Below are 17,500 nucleotides of genomic sequence, written 5' to 3' on the forward strand. Positions count from 1 at the left end.
GCTCTGTGGGGGTCTGTGGGGCTCTGTGGGGGTCTGTGGGGCTCTGTGGGGCTCTGTGGGGGTCTGAGGGGGTCTGAGGGGCTCCTGGTGTCAAGAGACCAGGAAGCAGCCGGACGGATCTCCTCGTCTTCCTCCAGCAGCTGTGCTCCTCCAGCCGGCCGCTCAGCTGCAGCTTCGTGGTGCGTTCAGGGATCTCAAAGTCAACTCTGTGTAATCCAGGTAATCGTGAAGCGATCCGGAGTAAAGCCACAACGCCTCCAGTGAGGAGACGAGGAGTCACAGGGGTGTCTGTCCTTTTAAGTCTCTTCCTCAAGTATTTCACGTATTTTATCATCTTTATGAGGAAGAACTACGTATTTCATCATCTTCTTACGGTCACACGGACTCCGTCATTGCACTGCTGCATTCTGGGGGATCATGTACTCACCATCGATGCAGCTGTCAGAAGCTCATTCATGACGATGAGCCACACAAATGAACTGTTATCTCTGCTGCCTCGGCAGCTTCTCGTAGCTCTTTGCTCGGGCATCGCCCGTTTCCATGGCAACGCATGGAGACCCAATCCATCGCTTATGGTCCATTCATTAAAGTGTGAAGTAAGCGCGGTGGATCAAAGTCGCCCTCACGACGTTCCCTCGCCTCTTCCTGATAATCTCTCTCGTCGTAATCATCTTTTTCACATGATGATGACATCATCAGTTCTCCTCATCCAACCCTTCTTCATTATCTCTGCTAGCTTCTCGTCTTCATCGCCTGCCTTCCTCACTTCTTTCTGGGTTCTTTCTGTTGCCTGGCGGAGATACAAAGGTTCTCGTACTGAACCGGAGTCTGGAGGGGGGGGGGGGGTTCGATCCCCGGCTCCATCAGCCCATGCCCATGTGTCCTTGAGCAACGCACTTAACCCCAGGATGTCTCCCGTAGCTGTTCTACGCTGTGTGAATGTTAGTTAGACCTGAAATCTGCTCATCACAGACCTATTAGTATCAACATGTGTGTGTGTGTGTGTGTGTGTGTGTGTGTGTGTGTGTGTGTGTGTGTGTGTGTGTGTGTGTGTGTGTGTGTGTGTGTGTGTGTGTGTGTGTACTCACCACTGGAGCAGTCCCGGCCCCCCCAGCCCGGCTCACACTGGCAGATGTCCGGAGAGACGCAGCGTCCGTGAGCACATTCCTCAGTGCACAAGGCTGAGGAGGAAGAGGAGGAAGAGGAGGAGGACACAAAGAGAGTCAGACAACTTTTTACCCTCAGCCTTATTTATAAAACATTTAATAATCAAACTATATAAACTATATATATATATATTATGAAGCTTTCTACAGAGTAAATAGACATCAGGCTGTATAGAAGGAGACTTGAAACTAGAGATATACTTCTATACAACCAGAAGAGTCTCCCCCTGGTGGTCAGGAGACAGAATGCAGCTTTAACACATGAAGCATAGACTTCTATACAACCAGAGGAGTCGCCCCCTGGTGGTCAGGAGAGAGAATGCAGCTTTAAGACATGAAGCATAGACTTCTATACAACCAGAGGAGTCGCCCCCTGGTGGTCAGGAGAGAGAATGAAGCCCCCGGCGGTTGCTGGTGTATTCTTGCTCTTGGTTCCTCTGGCTCTGGCATGTTTTTGCCACATCACATCTTGCTTTGTTTGTCCTGACAGTGATTGTCAGATTTTTAAATCTGTTTTAGAGGTCAAACTCGCCTGTATTCTAGGAAAAAATGGAAAAAATATATATTTAGTCGTACAACTATATTTCCTGTGAGTCGTTTTCCAGACCCCCTTATTGCTTTCGGCTCCCTTACATGGGCCCCGACCCTCAGGTTGAGGCCCAGTGTCCTAGATTATTGTCATGTAATGGTTGTAATGGTTCCACTTGAAGCAGAGGAGCAGAGGCATGAGGGCTGCTGGCTGAGAGACGCCTGAACGCCACCAGGACGACATCAGATCACTGGGTTCTGTCTTTGTTTCATGGAGCCCCCCCTCCTCCTCAAGGAGAGGCCATGAGGCGAGCCCTGGGCCGCTCAGCCCCACGGCAACAATAGATATCAAATTAAATAAACGCTCCCTAATTCCAGCTATTGTCTCGTCTGCTCAGCCGCCGTCGCTCTTCAATCAGCTGAAACAGGAAAAAACAGAGCGAGGAGCATCCGACGGGTTTCTCCAGCGTCGGATCACCTCCACCGGGCCGCGAGACCAGAACCTCTACAGGGGAGGGTCTTTGAGACTTGAGGAGTCTTTGAGGTTGTTGTGTGTCTCTTTGAGGTTGTTGTGTGTCTCTTTGTGGTTGTTGTGTGTCTCTTTGTGGTTGTTGTGTGTCTCTTTGTGGTTGTTGTGTGTCTCTTTGAGGTTGTTGTGTGTCTCTTTGTGGTTGTTGTGTGTCTCTTTGAGGTTGTTGTGTGTCTCTTTGTAGTTGTTGTGTGTCTCTTTGTGGTTGTTGTGTGTCTCTTTGTGGTTGTTGTGTGTCTCTTTGTAGTTGTTTTGTGTCTCTTTGTGGTTGTTGTGTGTCTCTTTGTGGTTGTTGTGTGTCTCTTTGTCGTTGTTGTGTGTCTCTTTGTGGTTGCTGTGTCTCTTTGTGGTTGTTGTGTGTCTCTTTGTGGTTGTTGTGTGTCTCTTTGCGGTTCAGAACAAGAGACAACCCGTCCCTCCACATAACACAATGTTCTATTTGAACACGTTTAATCAAATTTGTTCACATAATTATCTCTAATTTGCTGAAACAATAACCAGAGGGAGCAGAATATTAATAACGTATTGGGATGTGAAAGATAAGGCTCTGCGTGGAGGATCTGAACCGTCAGCTTCTGCTCTGGTCAACCTCAACAAAGGCAGCTTACCTTTCAAAATAAAAGCCCTAGACATATAACATGTTCTAGGTGAGTTCAAATGCATTTATTTTGAAACACTTGATGGAGTTTTAGTTCTTCTTTTTTGTTGTATACATTATATTTCACTAACATTCCTGTCTATTCTGTACCTATATTGTTAAGCTTAGTTGTCCATGTCCCAAGCTGTTATTGTTCTTCCTGTGCATACTCGGTCAATACAATTATTGATTTACATGATGTATATTATTTTGTATATTTTTAAAGCAGCTAAACCTACGAATAAATAAACAAATACAAACGGCTTCCCGTGACACTGCGTATGTTATTGTGCACTGACATAAAACAGGTTTGGGTGGGAGATGGAGATGGAGGGGGGGGGGAGGGGGGGATGAAGCCGGTTGATGGGGTCACGGAGGCCAACAAGCCCTGAGGATCCAGGGAGGAAACAACAAAGAGGAAACGAGTCTCACTGAGGATGAAACTCAGGGAGGAATCAAGACAAGAGATTTAAAAACAGGCCTCAGGCAGAGATGGAAAATTACACAAGGTCTCCTACTCCTGCAAGACAGGGAACATCCCCACGAAGGGAACATCCCCCCAAGGGAACATCCCCATGAAGGGAACATCCCCACGAAGGGAACATCCTCACGAAGGGAACATCCTCACGAAGGGAACATCCCCACGAAGGGAACATCCCCCACGAAGGGAACAAGGGAACATCCCCACGAAGGGAACATCCCCATGAAGGGAACATCCTCACGAAGGGAACATCCCCACGAAGGGAACATCCTCACGAAGGGAACATCCCCATGAAGGGAACATCCCCACGAAGGGAACAAGGGAACATCCCCACGAAGGGAACATCCCCATGAAGGGAACATCCCCATGAAGGGAACATCCTCACGAAGGGAACATCCCCATGAAGGGAACATCCTCACGAAAGGAACATCCCCATGAAGGGAACATCCCCATGAAGGGAACATCCTCACGAAGGGAACATCCCCACAAAGGGAACATCCCCACAGAGGAACAAGGAACATCCCATGAAGGAACATCCTCACGAAGGAACATCCCACGAAGGAACATCCCACAGGAACATCCTCACGAAGGGAACATCCCCATGAATGGAACATCCCCACGAAGGGAACAAGGGAACATCCCCACGAAGGGAACATCCCCATGAAGGGAACATCCCCATGAAGGGAACATCCCCACGAAGGGAACATCCCCACGAAGGGAACATCCCCACGAAGGGAACATCCCCACGAAGGGAACATCCTCACGAAGGGAACATCCCCACGAAGGGAACATCCCCATGAAGGGAGCATCCCCACAAAGGGAACATCCCCATGAAGGGAACAACCCCACGAAGGGAACATCCCCACGAAGGGAACATCCCCATGAAGGGAACATCCCCATGAAGGGAACATCCTCACGAAGGGAACATCCCCATGAAGGGAACATCCTCACGAAAGGAACATCCCCATGAAGGGAACATCCCCATGAAGGGAACATCCTCACGAAGGGAACATCCTCACGAAGGGAACATCCTCACGAAGGGAACATCCCCATGAAGGGAACATCCTCACGAAAGGAACATCCCCATGAAGGGAACATCCTCATGAAGGGAACATCCCCACGAAAGGAACATCCCCATGAAGGGAACATCCCCATGAAGGGAACATCCTCACGAAAGGAACATCCCCATGAAGGGAACATCCCCATGAAGGGAACATCCTCACGAAGGGAACATCCCCATGAAGGGAACATCCTCACGAAAGGAACATCCCCATGAAGGGAACATCCCCATGAAGGGAACATCCTCATGAAGGGAACATCCTCACGAAGGGAATATCCTCACGAAGGGAACATCCCCACGAAGGGAACATCCCCATGAAGGGAACATCCTCACGAAAGGAACATCCCCATGAAGGGAACATCCTCACGAAGGGAACATCCCCACGAAGGGAACATCCCCATGAAGGGAACATGTCTGACATCCTGGTCGTTATTACATGTTCATGTGAGATGTAGAGATGAAACAGGAACTGGAAAACCAGCCAAGAAACACAGAAAGAGGAACGCCTTTTAATAAAATTACACAGACACACACACACACACACACAGACACACACAGACACACTCACACACACACACACACACACACACAGACACACACAGACACACTCACACACACACACTCTGTCGGGGAGGGGAACCTTTCAATTAGCCCAGTCTGTGTATACATCACACAACAAAGGACCTGTCCCGACTCGTTAGCGTCGGCCAACCAGGCGGCTAGGAATTAGCTCCTGGCGTTTCAAACTACTCGGCTAACGGTGTGTGTGTGTGCGGTGGAGCGAGCGACACGAGAGTTCAGGGTTATCCGTCTCCCCGAGGGGAATCTAATAAAGTTGTTTACAGACAGATGTTGAATAAAGACCCACAATGCTCCTCTTTACCCTCCTCCCCCTCGGGGGGTCCATTCACCTCCTCTCTCCTCAAGGAGTCCATTCACCTCCTCTCTCCTCAAGGAGTCCATTCACCTCCTCTCTCCTCAAGGAGTCTATTCACCTCCTCTCTCCTTAAGGAGTCCATTCACCTCCTCTCTCCTCAAGGAGTCCATTCACCTCCTCTCTCCTCAAGGAGTCCATTCACCTCCTCTCTCCTTAAGGAGTCTATTCAACTCCTCTCTCCTCAAGGAGTCCATTCAACTCCTCTCTCCTTAAGGAGTCTATTCAACTCCTCTCTCCTCAAGGAGTCCATTCACCTCCTCTCTCCTCAAGGAGTCCATTCACCTCCTCTCTCCTCAAGGAGTCCATTCAACTCCTCTCTCCTCAAGGAGTCCATTCACCTCCTCTCTCCTCAAGGAGTCCATTCAGCTCCTCTCTCCTTAAGGAGTCTATTCAACTCCTCTCTCCTTAAGGAGTCCATTCACCTCCTCTCTCCTCAAGGAGTCCATTCACCTCCTCTCTCCTTAAGGAGTCCATTCACCTCCTCTCTCCTTAAGGAGTCTATTCAACTCATCTCTCCTCAAGGAGTCCATTCACTTCCTCTCTCCTTAAGGAGTCTATTCAACTCCTCTCTCCTCAAGGAGTCCATTCACCTCCTCTCTCCTTAAGGAGTCTATTCAACTCCTCTCTCCTCAAGGAGTCCATTCACCTCCTCTCTCCTCAAGGAGTCTATTCAACTCCTCTCTCCTTAAGGAGTCTATTCAACTCATCTCTCCTCAAGGAGTCCATTCACCTCCTCTCTCCTTAAGGAGTCTATTCAACTCCTCTCTCCTCAAGGAGTCCATTCACCTCCTCTCTCCTCAAGGAGTCCATTCACCTCCTCTCTCCTCAAGGAGTCTATTCAACTCCTCTCTCCTCAAGGAGTCCATTCACCTCCTCTCTCCTTAAGGAGTCCATTCACCTCCTCTCTCCTCAAGGAATCCATTCACCTCCTCTCTCCTTAAGGAGTCCATTCACCTCCTCTCTCCTCAAGGAGTCCATTCACCTCCTCTCTCCTTAAGGAGTCCATTCACCTCCTCTCTCCTCAAGGAGTCTATTCAAATCCTCTCTCCTCAAGGAGTCCATTCACCTCCTCTCTCCTTAAGGAGTCCATTCACCTCCTCTCTCCTCAAGGAGTTCATTCACCTCCTCTCTCCTTAAGGAGTCTATTCAACTCCTCTCTCCTCAAGGAGTCCATTCACCTCCTCTCTCCTCGATGAGAAGGGGCACGCGGCCCCATTCAACGTACCATCTAGGGCGGATAATTGATCGGCGTGAGATAACGACCGGGTGGCGAGGAGATGTTCCTCTGCTTTTTCACTTGAAGTATTTCGACGTGTCCAAGCAGTTCAGCATATTTAAAGAAACGTAACACACGGCAGACACAACTCCATAAATCCATAAATCAACAGTCTTCGTCGCACAAGGAGGTTTTTGAGTCTTTTGAGTGAGATAAATACTTTAATACACGAGGAGCTGAAGGTTCAGTTCAATGAAGAGCGTCGGCTCCGACTGAATGTCTAATTGTCTGATGCGAGATGAGAGGCAGACTTGAGTTGATCTTCTGGCTGAAGAAGAAGAAACCAGCTTCAAAACTACAGAAACTGTGAAGAGAAACGTTGCTGCTTCCATCTCGCTGACCTGAAACCACACATCATCATGTGAGGGGGGGGGGGGGGCTCATCTGATGGTGACCCCGATGTGACGAATATCACAAGATAAACATCTTTTACTTCTAATAAAGAGAACAGAATGAAGCTCAGGCGCTTCAGCGTTGAGAGATATTTAACGTGAAAGCAGCTCTTTCCCCCGTTTCTGTTTTTCCTTCTGTTGAGTTGATTTAGAATCTTCTAGCAGCGATGGATCCACTTTGAAACGGAGGCGTCTTGATGTGGCGCCGACAGCTCCGGCAGCAGGCGCGTCGATAACCGTGGAGAGATAACGACGGAGACGGAGTCGCCGCTCCACGTTTTAACGAGCACGCGAACTTTGTGCGTATCGAGAATGAAAATAAGCGCGGATGAAGACGCTCGTGTTGCTGCAGAGACGTGGTGAACGGGAGCGGAGGGGGAACGTCGGCGGCGTTTATTGCCATCTGATCAAAGTGGGTTCACAGCTTAACCTTCACACCTGCAGGAAGAGAGGAAACCCTCAGGAATAAAAGCCGTTGATCTTCATGGCGCTGCTGCGGCAGACACTTCCAGACCTCCGGGTTCCTGGATGAAAAGCTTCCAGCAGCCGAGAATTTAACAACTCCTCAAACAAAGAGGTCAGAGGATGCATTAGTTCTACGCTGATGATTACATTTGGATTATTACTTTTCTTTCTGGGCAGACGACTACGAAACGGCCGATGTCCGTTCTTTGGGTTTACATCTCATTCAAGGCAATAGAGAGCGCTCTCTTCTGATTGGCCGTCATGAGTGCATTATTCTCCCGTAACGTCCATTATAAACAAACACTGGTGTTTGTTTTGTTCGTTAAAAAATGCATAAATCAATATTTTTCTAAAAGCAATGCAGCAAATATGTATCATCAACCAGTTTGAATGACGCCAATGGATCCACAAGGTCGTTTCATCGACTCCGGTTCCTTGAGGATTTCCTCAAAAGAAGCTTTGTTGGTGAAAAACTGAAAAAGAAGATATCCGCTTGCAGCTTTTACCAAACGTAGAGGAACAATAAGTCAAAATGAAACGTCTTGAGCTCGTTGGCAGCAGCCGTTCTGAACTCCAGAGACGCTCCGAGGACTTCCTCCTCGACGTGCTCGTTTCTCTCTTCTTGTTTCAGACGATTTGTGAAACTTCTCTGTGATGAAACCGGATGTTCATAATCTATTTTATGTACTTATGTTGTCAAGCAATGCACGGAGCAGCGATTCAATAACCGTTATCATCTCGAGAAAGAGTGCGATTGAAATTGATTCCGCGGAGGCAACATAACCACAACAATTATACACAACATCGTCTTATTGTCTCGTTTATGTTCAGGAATGAAGGAATCGATGAAACTCACGAACACAAAGGCTTCCGCTCTCGTAGAAGCCGGGGCAGCACTGAGAGCGCCGCCTGTACATCGTCCTCACGCCTCTCCGGTACGCCGTCTTGTAGCTGATCCTGCACACACAGGAAGAAACAACCATCACGACACGGCGACACTTTAAGGTGCACCTGGAGGAGTAAAAGAGACGTGATCGTTGTGACGCGGTTGCGGCGTTGGCGCCATGTCAAAGACGTCTCCGTTTCTCCGGGAATTAGCATGCTATCAAGCTAGCCAATGCTACCCAGCTAGCCGTGCCCCGTCCTGTCTTGTAATACCACTTGTGAGCTGGAGAGGCGATAGTGAGTCAATGTAGCGTCCGCGAGAAGTCGCCAGCCACGTCGAAGGTAGAGTTTGTTTATCGGATGAAATTAAAAGAGGAAGGAACCAAAAAACTTCAGTCAGCGTCTGTAGCAACTCAAATAAAACCGCCAGTGCAAAGCTCAGAACCGGGGTCTGATCCCCGGGGTCTGATCCCCGGGGTCAGACCCGAGCGCCGAGGGGTTTTTCACCGGCTCAATTCGAGTTGTGGCGGCTAACGAGGAAACCGAGCGTCCCCCGGAGCGGCCGCCGGCTCTCTTCACGGCTCGATCGTCTCCAGGAGGCGCCGCAAAAAACTAAAATATGAGTCGTTCTCATTTCTGCCGTTTCGTTTTCGTCCGAGAACAAACTTTACTTGACGTAAACCACACGAGAAGATTATAGAATAGCGGCGTCAGTTTAACCGTCTCTCGGAGTTTCAGCGGTCGCTGTTCGTAGTTTTATTCCGGAACACAGTAAGTTGTGGGTGGAGCCGGTCGGCCACGTGTCACGCGGCGCGTCACGTGTTTTCAGGAGTTCCTCCGGCTCGATGAAGGACGTGGATGCTGTCGGACGTTTCCTCTTGAGGGACTCGGCTCTGAGCTGGAGGAGCTGAACCGGCAGCGATGAAGATCGACGCGCTCATTAAAGCCGGAGCTCAACTGCCGGCATCGGGTAGTCGGCTCTCGTGAGTGACGGCCGGTGAGAGAAACGTCTTTGAGATGAAGAAGAGGAGGAAGAAGAAGAAGGAAACGTGACCATGAAGCTCTTTCTGGTGGGTCTGTCCCAGGTCAGAGCTGGGAGGAGGAGCTCTGCCGTCTCAGTCTTATGAATTAAAACCAGGGTACGCTGGCGCCCTCTGGAAGCCACCCATGACCTCTGACCTTTCCTAATAACTCACCCTGGTGAGTAAGGAACGGACCGGCGTCTTTAAAAGGCGTCCGGTGGTTTAAGGACAGTCGGGCTTGAATTATAGTTTCTCTGCACGTAAAAGAGAAAAAAGCCAATTTGAATTTATAGTTTTTTGAACGAGGCGTTTATTTAAAGTGAATAATGCTGTCCTGTGTTTATTAGATTCACATCAGGGGTATGGATGAAGAACCCAAGAAAACATTAGAAGGAGCCTTGCATTAATGTGAGAGGTCTAAAGGTCGTTGATTAGTCAATTAAATAGATTCATTTCTGTCAAGTCATTCATCAAAGATGCTAAATTCCCAAAGATCTCACTGCTGACATCAGAGGACTGAAAAGTCAGATGTTCAGGCGCAGAGCTGCAGAACCCGTCTGGGTTTGAACGCCCCGAACACCGTCGGCGCCGATCTTCATGAATCGGACGGTTTCTGTCAAATGGGACCATTTAGCGTGTAAAGTTTGTGTTTGTTAAAGATGAATTGGAGCGATTTGAAGGCCTCCATGGGACATGTCATGGAGCGACTTGAAGGCCTCCATGGGACATGTCATGGAGCGACTTGAAGGCCTCCATGGGACACGTCATGGAGCGACTTGAAGGCCTCCATGGGACATGTCATGGAGCGAGTTGAAGGCCTCCATGGGACATGTCATGGAGCGACTTGAAGGCCTCCATGGGACACGTCATGGAGCGACTTGAAGGCCTCCATGGGACACGTCATGGAGCGACTTGAAGGCCTCCATGGGACACGTCATGGAGCGACTTGAAGGCCTCCATGGGACACGCCATGGAGCGACTTGAAGGCCTCCATGGGACACGCCATGGAGCGACTTGAAGGCCTCCATGGGACACGTCATGGAGCGACTTGAAGGCCTCCATGGGACACGTCATGGAGCGACTTGAAGGCCTCCATGGGACATGTCATGGAGCGACTTGAAGGCCTCCATGGGACACGTCATGGAGCGACTTGAAGGCCTCCATGGGACACGTCATGGAGCGACTTGAAGGCCTCCATGGGACACGTCATGGAGCGACTTGAAGGCCTCCATGGGACACGTCATGGAGCGACTTGAAGGCCTCCATGGGACACGTCATGGAGCGACTTGAAGGCCTCCATGGGACATGTCATGGAGCGACTTGAAGGCCTCCATGGGACACGTCATGGAGCGACTTGAAGGCCTCCATGGGACACGTCATGGAGCGACTTGAAGGCCTCCATGGGACACGTCATGGAGCGACTTGAAGGCCTCCATGGGACATGTCATGGAGCGACTTGAAGGCCTCCATGGGACATGTCATGGAGCGACTTGAAGGCCTCCATGGGACACGTCATGGAGCGACTTGAAGGCCTCCATGGGACACGCCATGGAGCGACTTGAAGGCCTCCATGGGACACGTCATGGAGCGACTTGAAGGCCTCCATGGGACACGTCATGGAGCGACTTGAAGGCCTCCATGGGACACGCCATGGAGCGACTTGAAGGCCTCCATGGGACACGTCATAGAGCGACTTGAAGGCCTCCATGGGACACGTCATGGAGCGACTTGAAGGCCTCCATGGGACACGTCATGGAGCGACTTGAAGGCCTCCATGGGACACGTCATGGAGCGACTTGAAGGCCTCCATGGGACACGTCATGGAGCGACTTGAAGGCCTCCATGGGACACGTCATGGAGCGACTTGAAGGCCTCCATGGGACACGCCATGGAGCGACTTGAAGGCCTCCATGGGACACGTCATAGAGCGACTTGAAGGCCTCCATGGGACACGCCATGGAGCCACTTGAAGGCCTCCATGGGACACGTCATGGAGCGATTTGAAGGCCTCCATGGGACACGTCATGGAGCGACTTGAAGGCCTCCATGGGACACGTCATGGAGCCACTTGAAGGCCTCCATGGGACACGTCATGGAGCGACTTGAAGGCCTCCATGGGACACGTCATGGAGCGATTTGAAGGCCTCCATGGGACACGTCATGGAGCGACTTGAAGGCCTCCATGGGACATGTCATGGAGCGACTTGAAGGCCTCCATGGGACACGTCATGGAGCGACTTGAAGGCCTCCATGGGACATGTCATGGAGCGACTTGAAGGCCTCCATGGGACACGTCATGGAGCGACTTGAAGGCCTCCATGGGACACGCCATGGAGCGACTTGAAGGCCTCCATGGGACACGTCATGGAGCGACTTGAAGGCCTCCATGGGACACGCCATGGAGCGACTTGAAGGCCTCCATGGGACACGTCATGGAGCGACTTGAAGGCCTCCATGGGACACGTCATGGAGCGACTTGAAGGCCTCCATGGGACACGTCATGGAGCGACTTGAAGGCCTCCATGGGACATGTCATGGAGCGATTTGAAGGCCTCCATGGGACACGTCATGGAGCGATTTGAAGGCCTCCATGGGACATGTCATGGAGCGACTTGAAGGCCTCCATGGGACACGTCATGGAGCCACTTGAAGGCCTCCATGGGACATGTCATGGAGCGACTTGAAGGCCTCCATGGGACACGTCATGGAGCGACTTGAAGGCCTCCATGGGACATGTCATGGAGCGACTTGAAGGCCTCCATGGGACATGTCATGGAGCGATTTGAAGGCCTCCATGGGACACGTCATGGAGCGACTTGAAGGCCTCCATGGGACATGTCATGGAGCGACTTGAAGGCCTCCATGGGACACGTCATGGAGCGACTTGAAGGCCTCCATGGGACACGTCATGGAGCGACTTGAAGGCCTCCATGGGACACGTCATGGAGCCACTTGAAGGCCTCCATGGGACACGTCATGGAGCGATGCGCGGCGGCTCCTCGGAGGCCCTTACCTGTGCCGGGTGCACTTGAACCAGTTGAGGATGTCGGTGCAGCGGGTGTAGTAGACCTGGTCGAATGGATGGGCGTAGGACTCCTGCACCGTCACCGCATAGCTGCACAGAGCCAGAGAACATCACATCACACAGAACAGACATCGAGACCTTTGACCTTCGTCCTCCAGGCTTTGTGGTGAGATCTGGAAACACGATATGGAGGTGAGTCAAACCCCCGGGATATCAATAATAAAGCAGATCATCGGGACGGGTTGTTGATCGGCGGACGCTTTCATTCTGAAATCAAAAATCAGAAAAGCTTTGGCAGCTTCTTTTAAAATCTTTTATTGTAATCGTTGCTCAAACGTTCAGGATCTTAAAGAGTCCTCAACGGAGCTTTGGAACTTTTCTGTCCCCGAGAAGTGAACACTGACCACGCTCGCCCATCGGCGCTGATACCCGTCTCCTCGCTTCCCGCTGATTACTCCGGGAGGTTATTGATCGCGGCCCGCGCTCGCCGCGCCGCTCTCCGGGGGCGACGCGGTGCTTTTACTTAGCGGCGCTGAGTGCCGAGACAACTCAAGACGTCACATTACCGGCGCCGTGGATTTACGGCGTCCCCAGGAGGAAACCTCTCTCCCTCTTTGCTTCTGATTATTGGCTAACCTTCTTGATTCTTGATTTGTGGTGGGGAGAGGGGGGGGGGGGGGAGTCCATTAGTTCTGAACGCCGTTATTTCACTTTGAATATCGTGCGGCGGCGGCGTGGGGGCACACTGACCTCTCCCAGTGGCTGCACACGTTGGGGTCGTCCGGGTTGAGGGCCGACGCCAGAGAGACGAGGCCCAGCAGGCGGAGCCAGGGCAGCCATCGGGGGGGAGGGACCCCGCCGGCCCCCATGCTCCTCGTCCTCCTCCCCGCCTTCGTCCTGTTGGAGGAACAAGAGCTCACCTTTAACGCTGAAGAAGGAAAAGAAAACGTGACGCGTGGCGACTCACTGGAGGCTGCGGGAGGAACACAAAAGCTATTTATTTGCAATCTCCCAGAAATAATGGAACATGGAACGAGAACTCTCCGGACATCGTGTCGCTGCCCTTCAGACGCACCTGAGGAGTCACCAGGTACTCAAGGACCTCACGACAGCTCTGAGGTACTTTCTACTTCCTCTCTGTGACAGACGTCAACCTTCAACACATCAACAATACAAACTGTAAACTGAAGAAACTTTCTGAGAGTTGGGGCTCGTGATCAGAGGTGAGACCAGTTCTCTGAGCACCGACGTCCTTTTAGTCCCACTTTATTTTTACAACCCAATAAATCGATAACAATCTGTACAACACGCGTCGCTCTCCGTCCTCGGACCCTCGCAAGGAGACGAGGTGAAACCACTTGTCCGTCCTGTGGACGATGAAGTGATCAGAGTCTTTCATCTGGAAGGACGAGGACTCACTCACATTTATTCTGTCAGCCCAACATCACAAACTCTCCTCAGAGGGCTCTACACTCTGTACACAGACGACATCCTGTGACCTTTGACCTCACATCGGATCAGGATCCCCAACAAGGTACAACTTTTAACAGGGAGAAAAATGGAAGAAACAGAGCAATAGATGTCATGTGACCAGATGAACAATAGATATCATGTGACCAGATGAACAATAGATGTCATGTGACCTCTATGGTAACACCGGCTGCGTCATGACGACACAGTGAAGGGCGACCTGAAGGTCGACCGCACAGCGGCGTCATGGCTGGAGACCGACGTCGCTTTTATTCTCCACTCGTTGCCGCCTTTGATTTTTTTTTTACAATTTGGGACAAAGGTTGACGATGAATCTTGAGGACGGCGTGAAGTTATACGTCGGACGGCGTGGACGCAGACAGAAGCCCCTCCCACTGAAGCTCCTCCCACTGCAGCGTCAGTCGGCCATATTTCATCCTCGCGTTAGCCGCTCTCTGCGTTGCTGTTCCTCCTCAGCAGCGACAGAAGATCAATAATAACACGGTTATCCTTTGCCGGACATTATTTCCCCTCCGGCGCTGATGAACGACTCGACGTTGTGATTGTTTGCAGAGCGGTCAGCGGTCAGCGGGACGAGGGCCAGACGCCAGACATCCCCAGATTACAATGACATCAGCGCAGGGCTCTTCAGAGAGCTGCTGGACGGGAGGCACCGGGACACTTATTGACGACGCATTCAGGTCCTTCACCGAGGGAAGTTTAACTAAAAGTATTCTCTGATGTGTGAGTACATCAGTGCCTCGTATTCTAAAAGATCATCACTAAAACAGAACAGCTGCTGATCCAAGTATTAATACATCATGAGATGTAGTACAATATGTACCTCTGAGATCACAGTAAAAAGTAGAGGAGCCACCCCCTGGTGGTCAGGAGAGAGAATGCAGCTTAAACACATGAAGCATAGACTTCTATACAACCAGAGGAGCCCCCCCCCCTGGTGGTCAGGAGAGAGAATGCATTTCCATAATCGCATTAACTCTTTTAGATGATACACTTTCTTACGTTCCTGTAACCCGACAGCAGGAAACCAACCGTGCGGAGTTTAATCTGTGACTCTGTATCGACCGGCGTGATCAATACGCACACACTGATCAGCTCGTTGCTGATCAATACAAACAGCAGGTCACAGGGTCAACAACTCACTCAGCCGGGCTGGAATGGGTCAACAACACGTTAACCACCAGAACATGTGATCAGTAACATGTGATCACATGATCAGTAGAACACGTGATCATGTGATAAGTAGAACATAACTACCCTATTGGCAGACGACCAGCCCCCCCCCCCCCCCCCTAATCCGTCCCCTTCATCCCGTGATCAATGCTCACCTCTGGGCAGAGGGACGCCGATCAATACATTGATCACTCTGGTCCCTTCTATCTTTAAGACGCACTACTTTAGTCCATTCAGGGGTTCTGCATTTCATGCAGATGTTTTTAAATAATAGTTCTTAACAGTTCTTAATATCTCTTAACAGTTCTTAATATCTCTTAATAGTTCTTAATATCTCTTAATAGTTCTTAATATCTCTTAGTAGTTCTTAACAGTTCTTAATATCTCTTAATAGTTCTTAATATCTCTTAATAGTTGTTAATAGTTCTTATTAAACCTTCACAACAGGCTCGATGAGGCTTCAGAATAGCAGCGTTGCCCCGGACACCTGAAGGATGAGGTCATCTATATTTTTATGTCAATAAGTCCCTCTTGGCATTTAATTTCCCGTAAGTCTGGTTATTGGCCTCTTAAAGGGACAGTAACGTGTCTTATCGCCTCCAGGAGGACCAGAGTACTGCACAGGTCCCGCTGTGGACGTTCTTCAGGAGCACGAGCGAACGTCCTGATGACATCACCCAAATCTTCCACATCACTCTGACCCCATAAAGCGTGGACACGCCTTCCCTTAAGCCCCGCCCCCCGGAGGAAAGGAAATCACTCTGGTATTAGTGCATTTAGCTTTTAGTGCACAATGATTTAACTAACCAATCAAAGTGTTGATGATTTACTCGTCGTCGCACGGTGACATTATCTCGCCCATGGGTGATGATTCATCACCATAAGTCACGTGTTGGCGGCGTTGCCAGACCTTAAAGGGACAGAACCCATTTATTCTCCCTCCATTGGGATGTGCTCCGTTCCCGCTGAGCAGGAACGTTTCTTCTTCTTCTTCTGGAACAATGTCTTCACCGTTACATGTGAAGAGCAGATGAAGCGTGGCAATGTGGGCGTGGCATATGTGGGCGTGGCCGACGTGGAGTCAGGTGACGAGAGGTGAGGGCCCGGAGCGTCGGGTCTTTGTTCCCAGAAGGAGAGTCCGTGGGAGACCAGGATAAAAACCTCCTGCCACTCGACCCTTGAACTCACCGCCTCAGACCGGAGAGTCTCAGTCTGTCGTTATTCTGACATGTTGATGTATTCAGCTCTCCATCGTTCAACAGGTGAAGTTAAGGCCCTTAAAGTCTTTCATGTATCAGCACCAGTGGACCCGCCCCCTTCAGGGACCTCATTGGACCGCAGCCAGCCCTCAGTCCTGGTTCTGGTTCTCCCGTGCCCCCTTACCTCCAGCGTGTGTGTGGGTGTATATACGTGTGTGTGTGTTTATGTGTTTGTGTCTATGTGTGTGTGTGTGTGTGTCTGTGTGTGTGTGTTTATGTGTTTGTGTCTATGTGTGTGTGTGTATATGTGTGTGTGTTTATGTGTTTGTGTCTATGTGTGTCTGTGTGTGTGTTTATGTGTTTGTGTGTGTGTCTGTGTGTGTGTGTGTCTGTGTGTGTTTTGTGGTCTAACATCTTCACATCGAGTCTCTGTCCTGCGAGGCAGAAATGCTTTCTCAGCTCTCTCTCCCCCTTCTCTCGCCCACGATGTATATATATATATATAGTTATATACGTATATATATACATATATATATGTGTATATATATAAATGTATATATATTTGTATATATAGGAGGAGGAGGAGGAGGAGGAGGAGGGGAAAACAACTAAAACGTCTTCGTAGGAGGAGCAGTTTTAAACCTCGTGAGGGAAACTAACCGGTCCAAACCGCCCTCGTGAGAAATAGGGAGATAGGTTTTGTAGTTTGCTGCGTGGACGTTTTAAGGTTTTCACGAGGAAACAACAACAGCAATCAACAACAACAACAACAAAACATTCAGCACGTACAACCAACGAAATGAGTTTTCAAAGCAGCTCCACAGACGCCTCAGACCACCATGTTGGATCAGGGGTCCAACGCCATCGACGAGCTCCTTTACCCAACACAACAACAACAACAACAACAACAACAACAGTCATTTTAACTAAGGTACCATTGACTTTATATGAATATGATGCATTCAAGCTCTGTTAGTCTTATTTTCACAACAGCAGCATTTATATAAATATATATATATAAATATATAAATATATATTTATATTGTATACATACATATATAAATTAATATATATATATTTATTTATATATATATATATATATATACCTGAGGGACCGCCCCTTGTGTCCACCTGCTGTGAGGAGTGTTGAGCTTCAGTCGCTCTCAGGTGATACACCACCTGCTCTCAGGTGATACACCTCCTGCTCTCAGATGATACACCACCTGCTCTCAGA

General features: G+C 50.0%; 1 protein-coding gene across 1 annotated transcript in view; it reads right to left on the reverse strand.

Moving 5' to 3' along the window:
* LOC130192996 (multiple epidermal growth factor-like domains protein 11) overlaps positions 1-17,500 on the reverse strand; it is a 72,987-nt gene that overhangs the window by 48,864 nt on the left and 6,623 nt on the right. The window contains exons 2-5 of the mRNA XM_056413267.1: positions 13,154-13,300; positions 12,392-12,493; positions 8,328-8,428; positions 1,089-1,181 (exon numbers count right to left, since the gene is read on the reverse strand). Coding sequence (XP_056269242.1) covers positions 1,089-1,181; positions 8,328-8,428; positions 12,392-12,493; positions 13,154-13,272 — 415 coding nt within the window. The 5' untranslated portion in view covers positions 13,273-13,300. The remainder of the gene's footprint in view (positions 1-1,088; positions 1,182-8,327; positions 8,429-12,391; positions 12,494-13,153; positions 13,301-17,500) is intronic.

The sequence above is a fragment of the Pseudoliparis swirei genome, chromosome 4 (genome assembly GCF_029220125.1).
Source record: "Pseudoliparis swirei isolate HS2019 ecotype Mariana Trench chromosome 4, NWPU_hadal_v1, whole genome shotgun sequence".
In the NCBI taxonomy this organism is placed as follows: Eukaryota; Metazoa; Chordata; class Actinopteri; order Perciformes; family Liparidae; genus Pseudoliparis; species Pseudoliparis swirei.